Genomic DNA, 25587 nt, shown 5'->3' on the forward strand with positions numbered 1-25587 from the left:
TAAAATGGCAAAAATAATTGGGATCCAGGGGGCTCTCAGAACTAGTAATAGCACAAATTATTATTATTATTAGGTTTTTTTTTTTTTTAATGGTGCAATTGCTGCTTTAAAAAGGAAAACTATACAGGTCAGTGGGAACTTGCACTAACCTAGAAACAAAAATATTGACAGTCTGTAAATACAGTACCATTTGTCTTTGTGCACTTTAATGCCTAACACAACACTTGTTCTATGGATCTTTCCTCAACGGAGGGGGTTATTCATTAATTCATGGAGCACTATAGCATGGAGTCGCCAAATGCGAAACTATCACACTTTATTGTGTTAACACCTTAGAAATTCCTTGTGTCTATCCAAAGCATTTGTGTAGTTCTTTAATGAAAGATATCCATATACCTGTACTAGTCTATCAGTGACATTTCTTCACTAGACCACTTGAATACCTTTTTTTAATGGTGTGCATCAGGGCTCTTCAGCTTGTGGCCCATGAAGGGCCATGGTGTGGCCCTTGGACCCTCAGCTGTCTAAGCAGCTAGTATGACATGTGCAGGAGCCCAGTGCAATCTTTCACACTAAAACTCACTTGTAAATTCCGGTCATGTAAGTAGGTATGGTACATACAGTATGTTATACACAATGGCACAATGTTGAAATATTATAATTTTCAAGTCTTTCCTGTATGTACAATTATATTACAAAAAGCTTATGGCCCGTCTACTCCTAAACGTTTTCTGGTCTGGCCGATTTGGAGAGCTTGTTGAAGGGCCCTGGTGTACATGTTGAATCTTATACTTGTTCCTACAGTGCCATGTTTTTCCTGCGCTGCTGTTACACTCTTCATACTGTATACTTGTAGTGAAGGGAGGATAATAGGGCTTGAAAATGAGAAATTATAGTTTTGGAGAGACGGTGAAGAAAAAGTATTACAAATGATTGATACTGTAGCACATAAATACCCCCTATTTAATTTAACAAAAAAAATGTATTGTCAAAAAATATCTCCAGTGTATCTGTGAGTACGAGATTTTATCTCTGAGTAGGAAGCTGGTAGCCTACTCTTAGCCTAAAGTTGCAACTTCAAAATCTGTTTTTTTTTCCCCTCCCAAGCCCGTCATAAATTCCTAGTCAGACGAAAAATAGAAGAATGCATTGAGATAGCTTTGATACACTTTTATAAAAGTAAAATAACAATGTCACGTTTTAGGGAATAGTCTGACTTTAAACGTTTATTACATCTCCCCAGATTATTATTGTTAATGTGGGGTAATGAAATTTGCAATACAATGTACAGTACATCTACTGTACCGGTGCAACTATGGAGCATTAACTTGCAGTGGAAATAATAAGTGATAATATAGTTGTCTACTAGATTAATTCTAACTTGTTGTTTCTCTTGCTCTTTTCTCTCTAACACCATGGAATAGGTGAGAAGCCGCACCAGTGCAGCATCTGCTGGCGGTCCTTCTCCTTAAAGGATTACCTAATCAAACACATGGTGACGCACACAGGCGTGAGGGCTTATCAGTGCAGCATCTGCAACAAGCGCTTCACTCAGAAGAGCTCCCTCAACGTTCACATGCGCCTCCACCGGGGCGAGAAGTCCTACGAGTGCTACATCTGCAAGAAGAAGTTCTCTCACAAGACCCTACTGGAGAGGCACGTGGCCCTCCACAGTGCCACGAACGGCACTGCCAGCATCCAGGTCCGCGCTGCAACTCCGGGCTCAGCTCCTGCTCCAGGACAGGGATTGCATCCATCTCCCGGCATGGCCCCAGTCTTGCCTCCACCTCCGGTCCTGGCACCAGCTCCAGCCTTAGTTCCAGCCCCAGTCTTGGTGTCTGCCTTAGCACCGGCCCCATCCCTGGCTCCGGCCCCGACTCCTGGCCACGCGCTTGTCCCTCGTCCCGGGCTGCCAAGCAGCGGGGCCATGGCTTGTGCTGAGGGCACGACGTACGTTTGCTCAGTCTGTCCAGCTAAGTTTGACCAAATCGAGCAATTTAACGACCACATGAGAATGCACGTGTCAGACGGATAAGAACCATCCATTCTTAAGAACAAAAAAACAAAAGCTATGGCACTAGAATTTAATATTTTTGTTTTCATTTTTAGTTTTTTTTTGTTTTTGTTTTGTTTTTTTGGCATTTTGTACTACATGAAGAACTGTATTGCCTGCTGGTACATTACATTTCCGGAGAGTGGGTGGATATATATATATATATCTATATATATATCAAGATATATAACCTGCGTATATATTTTATCCAGTCTCCCTCAGATGGTGGCCTTAAGGCCTGGTAGATTTACCTGAATCCCACTGGTTGGAATTCAAGCTACTGGCCTCTAAATACAACCCTTCTTAAAAAACACACAAAAAAAAAACCACAAAAAAATAAAAACACAAAAAGACATGAAAAAAATTTAAAATTCATAAAAAAGCTACAAAAAATAAAAACTGAACTTCTTTTTTTCCACTTGTATAGAGCACTACAAAATACAAATAATATAATGAAATATTAAAAAAAACAAGGCCTACTGTCCCTTAACATGCCGCCTACAGTGTTTGTTTTTTGTTTAATTCCCCCCCCCCCCTCCTTCTTTTTACTTTAATCTGATGGACATTTTAAACATTTAAGCGCTCGGACTTTACAATATCCGGTTCACAAAGGAAAAAAAAAACTGCTCAACTATTTCTTTTTCTTTCTTGGTGGTTTCTATGGCATTACATGTTTTTTTTTTTTTGTTCTCTTTTTTTCCGGTAATGTTTTTTTTTTTTAGGGTGAATTGGAGGGAAGGAGCAGGAGTGAGAACCTAGGGGAAGAGGGCACAGTTAGGAATTTGCATCTGGACTGGAGTGGGCAACTTAAGCACCTGTTCTTCCACTCTGATTTTAATCTGGTCCGTTGTGCTGCTTGTTCTGCCTAAATATACCCAGAATACCCCTCACCTCTCGCTCTTCTATCCCTCCACAAGTCTGTCTTTCATTTGCAGCCGAAGACGAGAAGGAGCAGAAAGCGACATAGCAACACACATAAGGGCAAAAGAAAAGAAAGCAAACCATTTACAGTGACCGAAGCAACGCAAGTTCCTTCTCAAGCAACTCATATTTATTCATGTCTACGTCAGAGTTCCCAATGCAGTATAGGACAAGGACTGATAGAGAGCTTGACACAATACAAACCAGAAATACTGTGCACATGGAACCGATATGTCAGAGACTAGCACATGAGGTATACATGAGCTGTTCTTTTATTTTGATACCTTTTACCTGTATGGCAGAGTTCAAGAGTACAACAATACTCTAGGTCAGGGGTGGATCCACATGATGGAATTTTGGGAAGCTACTGAAGGGTGAGTGTGTGTTGCCATTTTCTGTGTTGACGAAGCCAATGGCATGTTACTCAAAGCAGACTATTTCTGGAAGTTGTAATCCTTCCGAAAATACACGACACATGGTAATGCTGAGTTTCTTTATACACTGTGTCCCAGAACTCTTTCTCCTTGGAGTACTGTAAGTAAAACTTAGCCCTAAGAAAGACATTGGGAAGTAAGGAATAGCAAACCCTGTTTATCCATGCTTCAGACTCCAAGAAAAACAGCTGTAAGGCGTAAGATGTGTATTGTAAAACTCAGCATTGCTCTATACCACAGTATGTGCATTTCAGGTGTGTGTGCAGTGAAAGTGCTAGATCGTTCATGCAACTGCAGAGCAATTTAAGAAAAGTCCCCCAATATCTGTAAAGTTGGGGAAGTATCATTCTGCTTTCATTCACTCAAGTGGTTGCACTATGGTTGTGTCTAGAGAGGTTCCAAAATGATCTGGGTGAACCTGTGGTTGCATATATTTCAAGGGCTTCCCAAACCTACCTTCAAAGACTCTCTTCTTCACCAGGTTTTAGGACTAACCACTGAATATTGCTATAACATACTTAGAAAGTACAAACATGTATTCTTGCAATTGTTCTGGTTATTATTGTAGTGACTACATTTGTCCAGGAGATGTCATAGCATTCTGATATCTTTTAATGGACCACCATGAGCTCCTTATTGATGACATTATAGCGTACAGATTATTTCAAACATTACAGGACCCGAGACCACAGTAAATATGAAGAAGAGACCGGTGGGATTTCAACACCTCTATGACGTCATCTATTAAGAACTCTGATGTTTCATTAAGGCAACACATCCTACAACAAATGGGCAATGCTTAGTCTGGAAACCTGTTGTTCCTTTGGAGGTCTTTTGCTTAGGTTTGGGAACTCATGCACGGTGTCAGAGGGGAAGCCATTATTGTTTTCTCACAGCATCTCCACTACCATGTCAGATTGAAGGTAAAGTAAATCCTGGCATTAAGAAATATCAACTGTTTTGTCCTCCTATCCTGACAGAGGGGAAAAACCTTGTACGTTTTCCAACGAGCTGATGGAAAGCGAACATTTTTTTTTGGATTCTACATGAAGTTGTTAAGAGGTTAAATTGAAAAACACAGTGTATTTGTTTTCTGGTACCCAGACAATGGGTGGATTGTATGAGTACAACTTGGTGCAGTCCAGAGTAGAAGTGTGCTCACTTTGCAAAAAGAGAAGAGCATTATTCTGGTCGTTCTCATGGTGGATATAAGAAAGAAAGTAAGAGAGTGAGTGAATGAGGTAAAATCAGAGACAAATCAATGATCCAAATACAGACGCCGCTTCAACTTTTTTTTTTTTTTTGTAATCTTTTATTTTTGTAAAATAAAAGCTGTTTGCTGATATACTCCTTTAACCCAGTCATTGCCAGGGGGGCCAGCAACGCAATACGCTGCTCACCCTACTGACAAGAAAGGGGTTAAAAAGGAACAGAATCAAAACACAAGAAAGTGGGTAGAATTCATTTTTCATATTCCGTTCCCTCCCCCCCTCCCCCCGAGCTGTTTATTCTTTATTTCCCACACACTGCCACTACTAACATTTTTTGTTTCTTCGTTCTGTCTGAGTTGTAGTCGTCGATGTGAAAATGAAAGTTAAGAATTCTATGTATTTGTTTGTTGGCACTGAAAATACGATGGTGGTGAGCTAAACGGCTTACGTGTACTGGTGGAGCCTTGGCCTAACCTTGGTTGTGTCCATTTGGTGAAATGTATTCAGCCGCTGATTACCCTGCTGACAAAGGGGAATGATGCCTTGTGTTAAAGTTTCCATACAAAAAAATCCAGCATTCTCTCTACATTTTATTGAGAGTCCTGCTTCACACAAGCCAGTAGGATGCTCTTGGAAGCTGTAATGCAGGGACCATGAAGAGCATCCGTAAGCTGCTATTTCACCTCCCTCTGCTGCCTGTATCTTAGAGTACCCGCACCCAAAGGCTTCTGAGAAGGGGATTTTGGCGGTATGTAGGGAAGATCTCTTTATTTTCTACTGACTTGGATTTGGTTGAGAGAGAAAAACAGAGAAATGACATGGCCTGTAATGAGAATCTCAATGGAAAGAGTCCAATATAATGCTGCTATAGCACTCCATGGATGGTGGCCATCTATAGTGGTTCCTGTAGGTAGAGGGCCTGTTGTTAAAGTGTTGGCCCTGAATCCACAATCTCGGCGGCTACTGTTCGAGTCCCTATTTTATGTGATCTCAGGCAAATCAGTCTATCTCCCTGTGCCTCCGCTTATATATTTGGTTATTGTTATTTGTTATGATCCCTTTCGAACCTCCTAACTTTGTAGGCTCTCTGTAAACCATAGAGCTAGCAATGTCCTGCCATATTGTTTCCCCAATAAGTATCTTTCAACCCGGTACCTTCACCGCTAAGTATCTCGGGAACCAGTGGTTTCCTGGAGCTGACAAAAGCCAGATGGGATTGCTACTTTAAGGTTGTAAAATTGCCCCCAAAGTGAGAATCCGGGACCCTAAACAGCATTCTCCAGACTCAGTAGGTCTTTTCAGCCTAGATCCTGGCTTTTCCAACATGCAGTTATACAATTTGTGTCCCATTTTACGACAGCATGCCTGTGGTTCTCTTTTTAACCCCTGCGCAGTAACACGTCTGCAAACCCTTCCGGCAGCATAGGGGTTAAATGATACACTGAACACTTTTCATCTGCAAAATTGAACCATGCAAGGAACACAAGGAGTAATGGAAACATCAGCACCTTGCTCTGCAGGCTGCTTTGGCCGAAAAATATACCAATAGTTCCACCGCAGGCGTCCCGTCCCCCCTCAGCACAAAGGAAGCTATTTTAGAAAGGACACATGCATTTTAATTGTGTGCCCTCCCAGTTTACATCTAGTTAAAGGAGTTCTTATTTTAACCCTTTTTGGCTGCCGGGGGGTCTGTTACGTATTGAGGAGATATGTGTGGCTGGCCCTTCTGGAAGTGAATGGTTTAATAGTACTTTAGCAATGGGAAAATTTGCCAACTGTTTTGTATCAGCTGATCTGCTTTTTTCCCCCCTTCGATATGTATTCCTGTTTGGACTGTTATCATGATACAATATCCACGTAAGAACCTTGTCTTTTATATAAAAAAAAAAATATATATATATAATACCTGCATTCTTTTCTGTGAAAGTTGAAGAATTTTACAGTATGATTCCCCGATTTTTAATTTCTTTTTACTCATTTGGAATTATTTTGTTTGCGTGCACGATGGCGAGTAATGAAAAGTCTCAGCAAGCATTATTCGATGTGGGTAGCAGGGGACACACTGGAGAAGAGTAGGTGTTAAGCCTCAGTGATGGAGAATCTTGTAGTGGCACAAGCGATACTTGGGCTCTTTGGCGCTGGTAGGGTTAAAGGCCTAGCCCACCTATGTAACAGGGTATGGAAGACGAGGCCGGAACATGTTTTGAGGTGTTGGGCATTTGGTAACATGGCATGTTAAGAAGGCTTTGTGTCTCAAGACGTCACCTACAGTATACCACTGGTTTGAAGAAGATCCGTTTGTTGCAGTCTAGTTGTTATATGCCTGCCGATAGGTTGTTCATTCTGCTGACCTAGGATTGTATGGCCTTCTGATTCTAGAGACGAAGCACATTATTAATTGACTTCCATAATTAATCAACATACTGGCAAAACAGTCCCCATGCCCTTTCACCACTGAACCACTTCATCTTACAAACCAGTGTGTGTGTATATATATATATACATACACACACACACACACACACACACACGTGCTCGCACACATTTTATTTCATCCTGGGACACCATGAAGAGTTCAGCATTTGGGCTAGAAAGAGCTGTGAACTGCTTTGTAATTCCACTGTCAACCCTCATTGACGCATCATCAGAATAGCTGCAGGATTGTTATCACCATGAGTTTGAGTCTCAAGACTCTAGAGAAAGCCATATAAATCTCTCTGGGGATTTCACATTGTGCCAGGCAGAGCAGAGCTTTCTGGGCTAAAGATTCCAAAGGATATGCTACATTATGGAACATAATAGCACTGGCAATTAGAGTTCTAAATGATTTCAGTCATTTGTTTTACCTGCAGTATACAGTACCTTGTAATGCATTAGCGCGGTTTTAAATCTATAGGGTCAACTGTTCAGTGATTTTGATTCGCCTGAGCTGGGTATTAAAGTAGTGTATCCCAATGCTGCCAGATAATTGACTTTAGAGACATTGGCCGGAAGTCCTGAAGCTACAATGCGGGACATGGCGGCTGACGTGGTGGAAACTGCTATTCAAGTCAATGGTAGTTACTGCAAGATGGGTAGCAACATCCCTCATTGGGACTCCAGGTCTCCTGGCCACTGGGCCATATTTATTCAACTTAGCAGGAAGGTACCTTAACGCCCATTTAAGTGAATGGGCCACAGGAGGTCTTGAGACTCTGCACCGGTTGGTAAATATTGACCATACTCCCTACCCATTTGCATGGGAAAATAACATTATCGCCTATTAAAGCTGCAGTTCGGGCAATATCCTGCATGTGTGGTTTTTTTAATAAATCAGTTCTGTAGTAAGAAAAAATACTTTTAGCATTTTCTGTTTTAAAAACAACAACTTTGGAAGACCAATTTTCTTGTATTCTATTTTAACCATTTACTAAGGCACTGCCCCTTCATGTCCTGTCACAAGCCCTGGCACACCCCTTTGTGAGCCCTGCCCTCCCTCTTGCACATGTCAGTGCAGGAGTACTCATGAATATTCATGAGCTTCCACTGAGTGACAGAAACAGAGGAAATACATTCCCCATATTTAAAGATGTCGCCAAACTTTGCCGATCAATAGACGGAGAACGAATTGACCGGCAGCTATGCAGTTCTTTAGGTAAGTAGAGATTGCTCACATGAAACTATTGAAGTAAAAAAAAAACTATAATTTTTTTTTTTTTTAAAGCCTGAACTGCAGCTTTAAATAGGGAGAATTTCTATCATTTTTCACTCAGTAAATTCTAGCTCTAAATATGGCATTTACCAATGAATGATTCTTACTGGTGCAATCTCACTTGGCTCACAAAACCACCTTGTAAATAAAAATGTGACAATGTTTCTGGCTTCCTTAAACACATTCTCACCCCCAGTGTGGGTGTGCAACACATTCTCACCCCCAGTGTGGGTGTGCAATACATTCTCACCCCCAGTGTGGGTGTGTAACACATTCTCACCCCCAGTGTGGGTGTGCAACACATTCTCACCCCCAGTGTGGGTGTGCAACACATTTTCACCCCCCCATTGTCTCAATGGAATCACGCTCTGCACAGAAATAAAAACCCAAGCATTCCCCCCTTGAACTTCCAGATTCTATTGAGGCCACTTGTAGAAAGCTGTAAGCTGGAACCACCCACAGCTGAAGTTCGCTCTATTCTTACTTTCTGCCACCAGATGTCTCTGCTGCCCAGTAAGTGCTTTTGTTAAACTATACAGTATCTCCTTGTAGTCCTGCTTAGTTTTCCTTCGGTTGGAGTGCAGGGCCATTTAGGCAATAGATCATATGGTATACTGGACAAGCTCACCTATTGATCAGGAGATATCTTTCATAGCTATTAGGTAGCAACTAACCATTAATGTGGTTTTGCACAGTGTATAAAGCAACAGCATTATACCATGCATACCACCCATCGTATTCAGTGTTACTCTGTACAAGGCATTCCATCCTCCAGTGTTGTACAAAACATGGCTCTGTGGAACACTGTTCCACGAACGACTCCTAATAGTGTCCCATCATTCACATTAAAACCACCCAGAATTTCAAGCATCTTTAAATATTCTTGGAAAATGAACATGCCACACTATACAATAATAATGAGTATTTCCCTACATTTCCAGCTTATCCTATAAAAATATATAATTAGACCTTTGAATTGCCAGACCTTTGTGGGTATTTTTTGTTTAAAGCGATTGCATAACTTTAATATAAACTTGGCCGGAGTGGAAGTTGTTGAACAGATGACCTGATATCATGTGACATTTTTTAGGGCTGCAAGCTGATTACAATATCACCAACAACATACATAGCTTTGTCATGGCCCAGCTTAACCAACTGGAGTGTCCTTCTACACAGTTCTAGGTATTTTTGCATATTTAGAGTCAATCAGGATTAGCAGTCTCGTTATCGACTGGTAATTGTCAAACCCATCAGTCTATTTTGGGCTCAGGTTTCTTAGTATAACCAATCCTCAAGGATTGGAAATACCATGCGTGGTATTTCCTTATAGTTCCACATGTTCACATTGCGAAGGAGTTCCCAGACCTGATGTGCACACTTCGTGCGCATACTGCCCTCAGTCCCAAAGTATCTGTCCAGCCATTTCAGTTACTTTCGTCGTACTTTCTGAAAGTTTGCTGCAGGAGTAGCCTGTAACACTCAACACATTTGCCAGCACTATAGGTGGCTAACCTTTTGGATCATGTTTTTTCGCCATTATTAGTCTATGGACTTTTAAAATTGCAGTGGATCAGTCATTCTGTTCTGGTAATTTAGGGAGTAGTCTGTTGCCATTTGCATACATTATTTTAGCTCTTTGCCTTCTGTATAAACACAGGGGAATGTATGTAGTAAGTACCTGGAAATCGCACCCTGGCCCATTAAATGTTCCCCCGCTTCCGTCTGTTTGCTCTGTGTTGCCAGAGATTTTTTTTGGTCACCCAAAACCTTACAGATTTTGGACATGGGGAAAAAGCAAAATAAATGATGAGCCGACATGTAGGATATGATACATCCCATTATTATATTTGTGACTTATAACAACTCTTTTTAATTTCATTGAAAAACATCCTTTTTAAATCCTGACACCATTGGCACTGAAGGTGACTAAATCACAAAGTACGATACATATTTTAATCTGTCTGATTGGCCCGCTTAAGCCCCCTCTACTGTATATACAGTATAATCTTCTGTATTTTATTTGCAAAGGGGGACATGTATTAGTGTTTGTGCTCCCCATTTAAATCAACAAATAGTCAAGTCTTCCTGAGAAAGTCCTTGAGTTTTAGGCTTGTAGACTGGCCGGAGTTTTAATGCCACCTAATGGCCCATTGAAAAGATTTCCCGATGACCACCAGTTGCCCACTCCTGTTGTTGCTGCTTTTTCATTGTGAAAATGGAGAAGCTTACCATTAGAAATGATGTGCAAATTACAATAGATAAGATGCATTACAACGTTTTGATAAAAGTGAGAGTTGAGCTATATAGCGGCAAAGGCTTCATGCAATAATAGGCATGCAACTGTGAGAAAGAAATGAACCCGTTCCCACTGTCCCAGCAATATACTCTGTTTGGTCCTAGTCCTAGAAAGACTTGTGTTGGGGTATGGTAATATGTGGAGGCTTTATTCTAGTTGGCCTTCTCTGTCAGAGAGAAAAGTGTTTTTGCTTCAGGACCCCTTTGAATTACAGTACAGGAGCATTGTAAAAACACTTAGAAACAATAGTAATGCCGTAATAACACTAAAGTTTCCAAAAAGTAACTTAAACATATGTGACCTATAGTTTTAGATATACAGTACAGTAGGTGCAATGTGGGAGTGGGTTTAACATTCCCAGTTTCTCCAAGGCTCATACTGATTACTGCTTATAATACAAGTGCACTAAGCGTGTTCTTCATTTGATAACGAAATAACATACTGTGTGTATTTCTGGCTCTCTGTTAAAATACCAATGTGTAGTTGCCACCCACTGCACTATAATCCACAGACTAATGCACTTAATAATATTTGTTCAACTTTGTTGAGTCTGGGTGGAGTTGTATTGGCCTATTAATAGCAGGCGATATCATATTTTCCCAATTTAGCCTTAAAATGTCCAAAACGGGGTGTGTGTATGTATATATATATATATATATATATATATATATATATATATATATAATCAAAAAATAAATAGATGATACCGTTCTTCTGTGGCTAACGAAATGCTTTTATTTGTGCTATATATATATATATATGTGTGTGTGTGTACATACATACAGTAGAAGCTACAGTATACTCAAATGATTGAGATTCTCATTTTACTCTTAGCAGGCAGAGAAAAGTCCCATTTCACTTACTATGTGTAAATTCAGATATATTTTACAAAAACAAAACAATGATCATTTAAAATTGAGGTTGTGAAAAGCAGATAATCGAAAAACACAGAATGACAAAATAATCAATCCACTGTCACCTAATTTTTTAATGACGGAAGCAATTAAAAAAAAAAATAGAACAGGTTCAAATGTAGATTCCTGAATTGTGATATTGACCAGTGTTGAAACAAATAGGCTAACGAAGAATTGCCTCTCATTAAAGCCCCTCCAACACTAGAGACATTGGGTTAATTATTGACCCTGTCTGTATGTGTGGTTCATGTTCTGTCTTCCACTGTTGAAGAGGTTAGTTGAAGAGTTCTCTGCTGTAGATTATTAGTAAGCATTGTGGTTAGATAAAACCGGATGTCATTCTGAACTGTTTTTAAATGTAGCTTTTTGTTTTCTAGTGATTATGAGATCGGCTATACTGTCGCTTGCTGACACTAATATAAAGAGAGTGTATAAAGGGAGAGAGCTTCTAACGAGATCACAAGGTGTGTTTCATGTCACGTCCTCTAGCTGAAGACTGTACTGGTTTCATCCACTCCCTGATTATTAAAAGTCCTAGAGTTGTGTAGAGCGTCACTGAGAACCAGTTGGTGTCACTCTGAATGAAAAAACGGTATCTGCTGATAGTACCTATTTAATGAGAGGAATTGACACTTAATACTCGCACATTTATGTTTCTCACTTCTAACCATAGACCTTGTCTTCTCTCCATGAATGTCCTTATACGATAGAGAGCAATACAAACGAGGCCCTTATTTACTATATAATGTCTCCTTAGGAAATATTTTTGCACTATTTTAGAACAGGGTCTCCATGAAACTAAAGAAAAACTAGTCCTTCATGCAAACACATATAATGCGTATTGCCCTGTTATAATGGATGTCCTATATCATATCTAAATGCTAGTTTATCAAACTTCCAAACAAACTATCTGTCATCTCCCAGGGTTTTCGTATAATATTATGAAAGCATGATATAAAGCTGACAAAAGCTTTTATTTTCTAGCAATAGTATTCCATTGAAGAGCACACCGAATACCCCACCCGCCCACCTCCCACCCCATCTTATTCAGTAGCGGTTTCATGTCTCATGTCGGGTTTGTGAAAATCGAAAAGCTTATTACTCACAGCTTCAAAAAACCCTCTGCAGAATTATTTTGTTGCCTTCCCAGAGAAAACGGTTCTCTTCTAAATAAATAGTTCTGTTGCACACAGAGGTCCCAGTAACAGAGGAAGCCAAAAAAGGTCCATGTGCACAATCATATGTGCACTTATTTACACTGTATTATGTTTGTGATTTTGGAACAAGCTTGGAGAACCTGCGTGGGGCATGTGGAAATTGTCTTGCCATTCTGTTTTAATGTCTTTCAATACACTAAAGGAGGTAATAATTTTTCCCTTTAATTCAAATCAATTCTTACCACATTAATGCCGTTCAGTGTCATTTCTATAGAGAGAATAAAGGGGGAGGGTATGCTTGATCTTATGAATATTTATATTTGTTTTGGTAATCCAGTCTAATTTTTGCAACAAATCTTCTTCCTTGAGTGCTCTCTCTGGAGTTTGTGAGTTTGGTAAATGCTTTTTGTTGTTTTGTTATTTTAATTATTGCACTAAGTTTGACTGCACTGCATTGCACTACTGAAATGTGATTGCACAGGCTGAGAGACTGGTAAGAGAAAGAAAATAGAAAGATGAGCCAGGGATAGATAGAATGCTAGCTACAAAGTTTAAATGGGTATAACCCACTTATAGAGATGACCTTCCAAGAGATAACCACATATGATTGTCTCCCTTATCCCCCCTTCTCTCTATCAGCAAACAGAGCTTTGGGTGCAACATATGGGAAGGACAGGAGTCCCATAATAGTCCCCTCATATAAACAGTACACACATTCTTCAATGCAAATGCAAGATACACAAAAAACCATATTGATCACAAAGGCAGCACTATCATTCAAATACATTTTCTATGGGTTGTTTAATATGAATGAGAGGAGACATTGCTTCTCATACATGTACTGATGTCGGTCAGAAAAATCTGTATTTCAACTGATAAGAGGCAGTAGCAGTCTACATGGACATAATCTTAGTTAGGAACTATATATTTCTTTTAGTTGTGTGTATACTTTTGGGAATGTAGGGTTCAAACATAATTAAAAGACAGTGCTTCCGGAGAGGAACAGGAGGAGAGAGTGATAAATGGACAATAAAAACATGACCAGGACTATTTCATCGGACACTTCTAGTGTCATTTCACAGCATCGGTAACATATTAATAAAAGGACGTTATCAGGCGAGAAGACATGAATGAAACGCCAGTACTGTATTTGACAGTTATTTTTAGGTAGTTTGTAGTTTTCCTGTCCTATGTTGTGGATTTAGTGCAGGAGATGGGATCAGATGAACAGTGCTTTTTTAAAGTTGCATCTCCTCTTGGTGTTACATAATGTGGCTGTATCAAGTTGGGTTATTGTTGAATAGCGTTTCCATTGTTCACATCTACACATAAATCCAGTGCAACAAAGTGTTTAACATAGTGTAGTTGCGAATCATGTTTTTGTCACACAGATTTCCACTTTCTATCTTCCAAAATCTATCCACAGATATTTCTGTATCTTGTGCACTGTGTAGAGTGTAGCTGTTACAGATTTCACCTGGAAATGGAAATGCAATGGCAGTGGAAATGTTTAAATCACTTATTTGTTGAACCCCGGCTTGTAAACAGCCATGTTCACTTCTAAACATCTGTCCAGATCAGACTAAATTATGGCAGAATTAAGTTTGTTTGCCTGATAATGGTACAGGCTAACACGTCTGTCTGTGTATGCCCTGCAACCGGTTAAAGACAGGAGAAATAACTGTTGTAAAGGTCTGAGTTTTATGCTTTGCTCTTTGGAACACGTAAGCTGATTGTTTTTGTAATTTTCTGATGCCTGCTTGCTGCAAGCTCCTACTGCGATTTAGGCAACAATAACAACTACCTAGAGAACTGGGGTGCCACGCCTGCAATGTTGTAATTAGATGATATTTGCACTAGACTATAAACAAGTACTATCAACTGGAGCAGCCGAATAAGAGAAGGTAAACAAACTTTGACTTGTTCTTCTGCAAGTCAAGAACATGGATTGGGAGGACAAAGAGGAACACCCCAAGGTGGTCACACCCTGGGTTGTGGTGTGTGGGTTAGTACCAGCACAGGGTCCTCTTCTCTCCATGTCGTTTTTGTTTAACCTACAGTTCATGTTTAATTTTGCACCTAACCGTCGCGTCCATCTCGGACTGGCCAGTATCTGAATACAAATCGGATAATCACACTATACTTACCCACTTTGCTCCAGTCCACTGCTTGCTTTGGTTTACATCTTCCTCTTCCCAATAGTGGGAAATTGGGGAAGTCTTTTTATCTAGAGCCCCGTGATAGGGTTTTAGTGTGTGTTATATGTCGTTGGGATCTGCTCTCCTGTGAGAAGTTGTTTGTGTACTAACAATGAAACATTGCACTTTTTTTCTTCCTGTGAAAAAATGGGAAGTAACATGTATATTTTGGGTCTCTTGCGATGAGTATCGAATGTTGTAAAAAGAAGAAGGATTTCGGGAGTTGACCAAATCAGCGATTTTAAGGAAAATCCTTTGGCAACTGCCACCTGGTGCTGGACCACTGGTAATAATGTTGACTGTGTGGTGGAGGGTCACAGGTTTCATCGGAAAAGCTTTGGCTCTTGGAAATGTGCACCCATGCAAACCATTCAAGAGTTTACCATTTGGTAAACTAGTGTGGGTTATTTAGTGGTTTTATTTATTGTTTTGGATTTAGGATTCCTCCAACTCTGCATGTTCAGAACAGCTCACATCAAGCTTAGTACAAAACTACTGTAGCATTGAAGGAAAACACCTTGCTGCCTTTTATGTGATGATCACAAACATCCAACAAGAAGTCCACCAGTTTAGCCACTGACCATTAAGATAAGCTCATACAGAAAGACCAAAATACTTGCTGGTCCCAATACATGTTTCATTTTCTGTCTTGTCTAAGACTATGCTGTAAAGATTCTGTAGTATTATAAGAGTTCTTTATATCACTCTTTCATGAAAACCTTGCAAAACCGTGCTAAATTTTTGTGAGCTTTAAGAGCTACAATGTCAACTTTGTCCATTGACATCATTTTGTTAAGTGGCTAAGTGCTAATTTCCATGTTTCATTTATTACTAACGCAACCGTTGTCATTATACCTGTTATTTGAGCTGATTTCAATTCATATTTTTTAAACGACTAACACCCTCCCTCGTATTTAACATTTACAAGCAGTATCAACCTTTCATGTGAACCGCAATTTTTAAAAATAGAAAAACCTTTGTGCTTTTCTTCATTATTACTAAAAAAAAAAAAAAAAAAATTGTTATTGTTGTTAATATGTAATTCTACTGTAGACCAAAAATTAGAAAGAAGGCTTCATTTCAGACCGAGGCAAACGGCATGTTGATGGGAAATGAGATCAGGACAATGGAAGACAAGAGAGGCTTTTTTGATATGTGCAGTGTATTTTAAAAAGCCTTATCTATTTGTGGACCCCTTTACATCAAAGGGGTCAAGCAATGCTTACTAATTATGGGGAGCTTTTTTTAAGTACAACACTATTTTGTGCTTTTATCTTATAATATTTTGTTATGTTGTTAATTCCTTAAGTATCAAGGCAGCCATACAATTATTATTGCCGGCCGCAATGGATGAAGGGGTTTATAACATTATTGCACCTTTCTGTTTTACCTTTTTTTTTTTTTGGCAATGTCTTGATTTTCTTTATGAAATTGTACGTATTACTATATATTCTTGTTTTTTTTTTTGAAAGCATTTTTTTTGTAGGAAGGAACAAAAAAGTTGACAATGATGTTCTTTATTTGTAATGCGAATGCACTGGGAAGTATATTATCTGATATCATGCTTAACCCTTTTGCTGCTGGACAATCAATTCTGTGTTCTGCTAGGCTAGTCCTTCCAGCAAAAGGGTTCCAAATAGAAAGTGGGCAGCAGCCCCTGGCTATGAAAAATCTTCCACCAATTGTCAACAGCCAGGTCTTGGTGTTTAACAAGAAGGTCTTTGGCCGACAATGAACTGGAGTCCCGCTGACTAATGGTGTCACGACTCGTGATTTGATCCAAAGCAGAGGCCATTTTCAGACAAATAATATTCTTTATGCTGTAATTTATGTATTGGACAGTGGTCAAAGTGTGATACATGTAGTAATCTACTGTGCTACCAAGTAATACTTTTCATTTATCAATAAACTTCCACTTCTGGGACTGTTTTACCTAAATGATCCCCCTTTCTGATTACTTGGTCTTTACTCAATATCCTGTGAAGTCTCTTCCTTAAGCTGGTGAGGAGTTCAACTTCTTTTTGAGTGGGGCTAATATTTTCTCTAGCACAGTGAAGTGACTTAATAGCATATTGAATCAGTGGCTGATGGTATAAGTATTGCATTTGTCTGTGAAAAACTCCAAAGAGATCTTTGCACATTCTTTGGTAGGAAGATCATAAAGATTAGTATGACTTGCAAGCATACACAGTGCGACTACTTTGTATGAAACATTGACCACTGCTTTCAGAGTTATTTTTTTTAATAGAATATGGTCATGTCTTGTCCCCTCTCTCCACTTAGCTGTACATGTCAGGCCAAAACATCCCATGTGAGTAGATCACACAAGCATAATTGCTTATAGCATTATTTGACTGCATAAAACAATACATCAGCTCTTAAAAGGTGCATTCACTCTTAGGTCAGAAATGGGCTAAAAGCAGAGGTTAATTGTATTTGCCCTACAACTATCAAATGAACTTTTTTGGCAAAAATACGAATTTAATATTTAAAAATGTAAGACTTGATAATAGTCATTTTAAGTTACTTCCATTATAATGACAACTACGGTATGGGAATTCCTACCCGTTTTTTGTCTTAAAGGTTTTGTCCTCAACCCTTTTGCTCAAACCCTGGCAGCAAAATCGTTAAGGTTTCTGTGTGTAGAATGTCGTGTTTAGAGGGTGTTAGGGGAAGTTATAGGAGCCGAGCCTATAATTACTAAGCAGATGGGCTGTACGGTGTCTTTTGGAATAGCACCGCTATATGTGCAAAGCACAGTCATTCCCATTCTTCTAGGGTAGGCAACAGATAATCTTACTGTAAAACCTGAACACCAGTGAATGCACCATTTCAAACAGTGCCTTGTGTATACACACCTGCAGGCAAGACATGCAATATGTCTCCGGTTTAACACAGAGTCTGAATATGGCCAAAACCTTTTTTAGTGCTCAACTATTTTCAGTCCATTTTGTGAATGGACAGAAGTTGGCTTTTATTATTCCTTTGGAACACACACGATTGACAACTTGTTTTTATACTCTTTGAGCTGGCCACGGATCTCATTCAGAAGCCAGTGTGGTGCCTCAACCACCAAGCTACTCTTTGGTCGATTGAAAAGAAGGACGTGTGCTGGAAATAATCTATGCAGCCAATTATTGCCAGTTTCACCAGATCCTTCAAAAATAATGTTTTACCCTAATCTTTGATACGAAAGCACATCTTTATGTTATGTTATATTTAAATGGAGAAATACAGGAACTTAAAAGACAGAACCCAACCCATATAACTAAAACAAAAAGAAGTTCAGTAGCGTTAGTGGTTATTTCACTGCATCTTAAGCAGGTGAACCTGGTTCGGATCCCAGTGTCAACTCTCCTTGTGACCTTGGGCAAGTTAAGCCCTGGGCACTGAAAATGAGATAGAAACCCATTATTGTGACTGCAAAATTCTATGTATAGAAAACAAATATTATAAATTAAATACATCATGGCAACCACCATTGTATTTAATACTATACAGTTGTCAAATACAGCACAATTAAAGCTCACCCTCATTGAACTCCCTCCCTAAAGGGCTGAATGTGTTATGGTCTTGGACATGTCATGGTGGAGATATGGTGGAAGAAGACATTTAGGGGTAAACTACAATGCAATACCCGTAAATCATGGTTAATTACCATTCGAGTAAATGGCTGTTATCTATTCTTAATGTCGATTATACTACTAAACCTATCCCTATGTTTTGTTGTCAATTACCCTGATCCTTCAGACACCTAATTACAACTCGAAACGCCCCCCACTGGCGTTATGTGGAACTGGTGGCATTGTGAGATTTTTCCTAGCCTGCGAGCTGTGAGTTCTTGTTATCAAACATTAGTTATGTTTTTACTGTCGTTCCAAATATCTCGAAAATGCGTGAGCTGTGTGCTTCGTTTTGCGGCTTCCATGATGTACGCAAACGCAAACCCTTTCAATTAACCTCTTTGTTGCCAGACTGCCAAGAAAGGGTTAATAGCAGAGAGAGAATCATAACTGTGCCCTCAACTGAAATTATCTTGAAAAGTAAAAGAAAAATGTCAGACTTTTTTTCTACTTTATTTTTTTTGTGTGTGAAGAATCTTTTGGAAAGGAAGGAAGCATATTTTTGTTGTGTAATATTTTCTATTTTTGAATGCATTTTATTGGTCGAAGACTGTTTTTTTTTTTTTGGTGAAGGCATTAATAAAAAAAAAATGTATCAAATACAAATAAAGCAAGAAAAAAAAATTGAAACAATCGAAGTTTGCCCTTATGGATATGCTGCAGTTCTGAGATATTAAAGCTGACTTGTCAATGAGTGTTAATGATGGGATAAGACTTTTTTTTTGTAATTATTAAGATAATATTTGTATCCACTGCTGTTAATTTTGTGTTAAAAGGAAGTAGTAAAGGGATTGTTGTGTTTTCAAGCTGATTTTTTTATTTTTATTATTACAAATTATATTTATATGAGATGTCACAAACACTGGACTCGGAGTTTAAGTGTAAAAAGCATTTTCCAGCCATGTAATCAAATGAAATAAATGGTGTCCCCTACCTTTCCAATTTCCTCCTAAACAGCCTCTAAAGTTTAGTATTCTAAAGTGGATTCACAGGCCTTTAACTAAAAAAGCCTTTTCAATAAGGTGAAGTAAGTCACATTGCATTTGTATTATCTAAATTCTTTCTTTTACTGCCCGATTATATGAATTATACATCCTACGTGGCTAGTGTAAGAATAAAACATGGCATCCATGCAGTGTATTTTCTATACATCTTGAGCATGGATGCCTATACTATATTTGAATGATTTTGTTCTCAGTGTGTTAACAAATTCCAATATTCTTTAAGAAAGAAAAATGAGGAACAGATCAGCCGGGGCTCTGGGAATTGATTTGAACTGCCCGCAAGTGCAAGTAATTGATAACTGGATGGACGGGCTTCTGTGGTACAAACTCCACCGCATAATACTACTGCTTTCTGTTCCAATATAACGGTCTATTCAGATTTTGGTGGGACTTTTCTTAGTGTCTATGATTTTAAGAAAATAAAAGAATGGTGGGTGATGCTATGGGAAAATCACCACCTTCTTGTAATCGATGTGAATTCCAAATCGTCAAAGTGAAATCCCACAGCACAGTCTGTGCTACGTAAATCCAATAGTCGAGTTAAAAAGGTGCCCAAAAATCATGTAAATGACAGCGCCACATTTACTAAGCAGTGATGAGCAGAAAGATTCCTTATGGTCAATTCACCCAATTGAGGCATACGGTGTCTGACAGGTTAGCACTGCTTAGAACATATGTGCCAACCTTTCTTACAAAGGGGAAAGGAGGAAGGGGACACCATTCATGTTAACCACAAACGTTGCAATATATTGGAGGTGGTGAGCTGAGGGATTTTATAGACCAGTCTGAGGGCCTCATGCAGAGAGCATAGAATTTTAAAAATGGCGAATTTCATAAAAAGTAGCTTTTTTGGAGAGTTTTATTCTCCATATGCAGAAAAGTGCGAATTCTGCTATGTTTAACATGGATGCGTGTGGCGAGTTTAAATTGGCGAGATGCGCGCTTCAGAAACGTGTAAAAACAAAATCGCGCCTTTTTTTTCCCCTTTACTATAGGCGGCGAGCGCCATCTTGCCATATTTTCGTGGCGCGGCAAAAATGCGAGAATCGCGCCTTTTTTTGGCGCGAACAGCCGCTACTTGCCGTTCGCACTTCTCTGCATTCGGAGAGTTTTAAAAATGGCGCGATTGAGGTTCTCGCCAGCCGCGAGGCGAGTTTTAAACATAGAAATAAAAAAATGGCGCGTTTTTCGCAACTCGCCATTTTATGCCGTTTTCTGAGGGAAATTGAACAAAAAATGGCGAGTTTTGAAATAACGATGCTCTCTGCATGAGGCCCTTAATCTTTTTCCATTCTGAACTCTTAAAATAGCCAAATCCACAAATAGTCATTCTGGGTGGAAGCTGAAAGGTCACATCTCTGTTTATCTTTTCCTCACGTGTGCCCCTGTTCAATTTGAAGTAGCCTGATCTATTCCTGAGCAAGAGGTAAATGGTTTAACAGCATGTTGAAGAGGGTCCCCTACCTCTCTCTTTTCTCCTTTCTCTTCTCCATTTATGTTCTTTGACTTCCGACAGCAAACATACAGTTTCAATGACGTGCCTTCCTTTCTGCTGTTATAAAGTAATCCAGCTGGTAACTCACTGCCCTCTCCTCCAAACATTAACTGGGTCCTTTTAGGACCTAACACAAAATGGCAACATTGATCAAATTCAGACCGCTGTTTTCAGTGCAGGCCAGCACAAGTTTTATATGTACAGTATCTTTGAGTTTTGTGCTTGTCATCCTGGACTGTAAATTCTCAGAACCCTGTTCTGTTCCGTGTCCACAAAATAAGGAACAGATGTCACAGTCTGAGAATTCATTAGTCACAATTCCCAATCACTACATATACTGTAATTAGAAACATGAAATGTGGCCTTAAACCCATACGTCCATCCACCCTTCTGCAGCTGTCTCTTTGAGCTGCTGTCCGCTGTGCAACTTCTTTTTTGTGTTGGTGTCTTTTTTTTTTTTGAGTGCACCATTTTTTCAAATCCTACATTATTGGACACAGGGCGTTAAAGGGGTTTATCACAGCTGCCAACCTATACAACTACTGCAGAGAAAATGATCTGCAGGTATAGTGCTTCCTATCACCATTGTGGTCAGAATTTACCCTTTCAGTGTTGAAGGAGGCATAGCAATACCTTGCAACCTCATCCAGCCCTGAAGGAATGAACGGTTTCTACTTCACTGCCAGTTTAATGTCTATCCTTCACTGTGAAAACTGCCTTCTTAATGACTTGAATACACTTATTACTCCCTCCCCCTCACTATTCCATTCACCTCTTCGCTCTTTATTTTTCTCTACCTTTTGGTTTCCATCCAGATGACATTTTCAGAATGAAAACCAAAACCAAATGCAGAATGGGAAAGATGATGTAAACAGGGATTCTTCCAGCTAATGATGCACTAATCTGGAAGTATGGCCCACAGGTCCTCACTCAGTGGTACAAGAGACAAAACTGAGACAAACCGAACCAAAACTGTCTAACTTCAAAAAGAGCATCTAACAAAAACCTTTCAGCAACCAGAGCAGTCCAAACAATCATCATCAATAAACTGGACAACTTGCATACAATCCTGGGAGTACCTCAAGTGTGACCATGATCTATTTAATTTAGTTCACTTTTAAATGTGAAATCAAACAGTCCCCTATTTACTCAGCCATGGAACTTCTAGAGGGTACGGCAATGCATGGAAGGCACCATGAACTAAGAGGTATTAAGTTGAAAGACATTCGGGTGCCACAAGACACCTATCAGCCTATTCAAATGAATGGACCATTAGATATCTCTGATGGTCATATGGTCTGAGTACAGCTTAGTAAATGTGGCCTGAAATGTATAAACCTTTAGGCTGTCCTTGTGATGTACCCTGAGGGTGGCACCCTAGGGGGCCTTATAACATACATGGTACGTCATGCTCGTTTGCTAGTGGGAACATCACGTTAATGTGATCAGAAACTAAATGTAGGTGACTCCATTACTGTTAACGTTATTGTGTGCTGCCAGCAACCATGTGATAACTACCCCAAGCGATCATGTGGTCACAGTTCTGAAGGCTCTCAGCAGCGAAAGGGTTAAATCGCCTATAATTCACCAAATTATGACATGCTGTATTTGTTGAAGGGATTTGTGGATGTCAGATTTGGCATTTCAATGTCATGATGGAAAACTAAATGAAAAATATAGGCCAAAGTATGGGCTGTAGGGCATATACTCAGCTTCATCACCTCCACTCAAAAACTAACGAAATAATCCAAACTTCATGTATTCCCTCACAAAGCAAAGGAGCAGACAGTCCAGCAGAGGTAGTGGACATAAGGCCACTGCCTCTAAAAACGAATCACACACTCAGAAAACAGTAACACTATTATTACTAAGCAACAAGCAGAACTAACTAGCCATCCACATGGGGTGAACAACCGTCATGTTCAGTAGATGTCTTCATATTTCGGTTGAAAGGAACCTCGAGAAGGAAAATAAGAAATCATGTGGTTTGTACAGGAGCAAATAAAAACATGGGCAAAGCATTAGAATTCAAGACAGTCGAACCATTTCACTAACTTTTTTCGGTACCGTTTCATTTTTCTTCCTCTTTATAAGCGAGTGTGTCTGAGTATGTGTGTGTGTGTGTGTGTGTATATATATATATACACAAACACACATCAATGTATATGTGCGTTAGCTGACATGTATATATATATATTTGTATGTTAAAAAAACAAGAAGAATTAAAGCAGAGGTGAGTTACCCACTGCTAACACTAAAATATCCCTTGTGTAGAAGGTTGATACAGAGAAATCCATTAACTCTTGGCCTGCCTTGAATACACTGATTTAATGTCAACATTTCGCGGGATGGGGGGGGGGGGGGGTTGGGGGTGGAGAATGTGTGAGAGAAATGGTAGTAAAGAAAACAACAAATAAAACCTTGAAGCACCTTATTGTGACACCCAGTTGTCCTGGGTGACACTTTTATTACTTTGAGCACCTTATAAATGTGGAAGTGCTGGCTTGTGGCGCTCTTGTTCAGTTGAATGAGTTCCCGTGTCTAGTTTCTGTTTCTAGAACTGTTGTCCCAACTAAGTCCACATATGAGTGGCCGGCCTGTCCCTAATTGGACAGGATGCTGAGAGCACTTTAATACAGTTATGTCAAGTTACATATTTCACTCTCGGCTCACTGACATCAGTCGTTGGGCTCCAGAACTTACGTCTTCTCTTAATGCTGGAGAAAGAAATGTAGTTGGCACCCATTTACCACATCCAGTATTTGACACCCAGGAAAGGGCAGCCCTTCATTCATTCACACATTTAACCCACATTACCCTCATTGTTTTCAAGATTATCACGGTATGTGGGTATAAAAGAGGGAAAAGTAGGGATACAAATATTTGTCTATTCAAATAAAAGGTTCCACAACAAATGGTTAAAAGTTGTTCAGTGTTGGGACTTAGGCAAGGGGTATCACATTTGTTTTCTCCTGAATGACTTCAAACAGTAATACCTTTTGAAAGTGGGGCACAATAAAAAAAAAGTAACATGGCCTTTAAAAAAAGACACTTCCATACACGTAAACTTTTTGTTCAATTTTATAGAAGGTGATCCAGATAGAGGCAAATATTTGCAACAAAAAAAAAATGTGTCCAGCAAAACTGAGAGCTGTAAGTGGGGCAAAGTTCTGAGTGGCATTTTCTCCATTTAAATGTTAGCTTTTCACATAGAAGGCTTAAAACTCTGTTCTGCATATTCGGTCCTTGCAAACACCATTTGAAAGGCAAATACAACCATATTTATTTTAGCTGCCTATGAAAAAACACATTTGTATCCTCCTGGTCATGCAACACATTGAAAAGCATTAAACAAGCACTACTGTAGTTGTAGACGAGACAAAAAAACGAGGTGTAGACTTTGGGATCGATTCATTTCACCCTCTTAAGTAACGACAAATTTCCAAAAAATGTCTTTTAACCTTTACAATCTATCCATGTGTATGTGTGTATTAATAGAATGCCTCTCTGTATACATGTCTGTGTGCTTGAGAGGTCAACACACCCATTTATTATGAGGGTTATTTAAACTGTGATGCTGCCAATCAGACCACTAACGCACGGGAATGCCCATTGCCTAACAGGAGTGCCCATTGAAGTCAATGGAAGTTTCCATAGTGCTCTCATCAGCACTACCGCAGTTTAATGAATACAGATGTAGCAAAACTTACTGTCCTCGGCGTCGCTGCCGAACAAGCAAACGTCTGGCGCCCAGGCCAGTGTTGGCCACGATGGAGCTGCGGAGGAGCGGGTCCATGCTTCTGTATAGGACCTCCCACAGCGTTAATCTTTCCGTGTAAGCAGCGGCAGTGAAGACATTGAGCTTTGCTACATCTGTACCTCCCATGTCTTTTGTCGAAAGGCAGGCCAACAGTTTCCGGATTGGGTGAAACATTATTTCTTTTTTCTTTTTTTTTTTAGTTTTCTTTTAATTGTTTTAAGATTCTTGTTGTTTTCTTTTAATAATATTTTGTCAACTATGGGAAAATAAGTGAAAAAAAAAAAGACAACATTAAAAAAACAAAAAAAAAAAACTTGCATACGTCTATTTTTTTTAATCAAGTGCTTTAAAATATAGAATTACTACACACATCTTGACAGCTTTTTCTCAACAGTGACAGTACCCTTAAGGCCATCTATTATTAGCCTTGTATCTTTCTCACCTATATTTACCTGTGATTCGTATTTGTTATTTAAACAGGAATAAAAAAAATCTAAAAAAAAAAAAAAAAAACACAACAAAAAAACAGAAAATAATTATAGCGCTTCAATATTCTATTATATTACTATTGTGACATTTTTTGAATACTGTGAAGGTTTATCTCTTGCATATACTTTATACAGAAGTATTACGCCTTAAATACGGAAAAAAAAAACTTTTACAAGTTTTCTGTTCTGTGTGGAAGAGTTATTGATGTTGCTAAAGAATGATGTTTTTTTGTTTATTTTTATTTTTTAAATGTTACCAGCACTTTTTTGTAAGTTTCACTTTCTGAGGTATTGTAAAATTCACACTGTTTGTGAAGTTTGAATATGAAGGAATAATAATAA

At 39.1% G+C, this 25587-nt stretch overlaps 1 protein-coding gene across 13 annotated transcripts in view; it reads left to right on the top strand.

The window, feature by feature from the left end:
• ZBTB20 (zinc finger and BTB domain containing 20) overlaps positions 1-25293 on the top strand; it is an 876097-nt gene extending 850804 nt beyond the window's left edge. For all 13 annotated transcript variants that reach the window (XM_075593654.1, XM_075593664.1, XM_075593657.1 and 10 more), the window contains one exon: positions 1425-25293. In XM_075593654.1, coding sequence (XP_075449769.1) covers positions 1425-2035 — 611 coding nt within the window. In that variant the 3' untranslated portion in view covers positions 2036-25293. The remainder of the gene's footprint in view (positions 1-1424) is intronic.
• The last annotated feature ends 294 nt before the right edge of the window (positions 25294-25587 follow it).

The sequence above is a fragment of the Ascaphus truei genome, chromosome 3, assembly GCF_040206685.1.
Source record: "Ascaphus truei isolate aAscTru1 chromosome 3, aAscTru1.hap1, whole genome shotgun sequence".
NCBI lineage: Eukaryota > Metazoa > Chordata > Amphibia > Anura > Ascaphidae > Ascaphus > Ascaphus truei.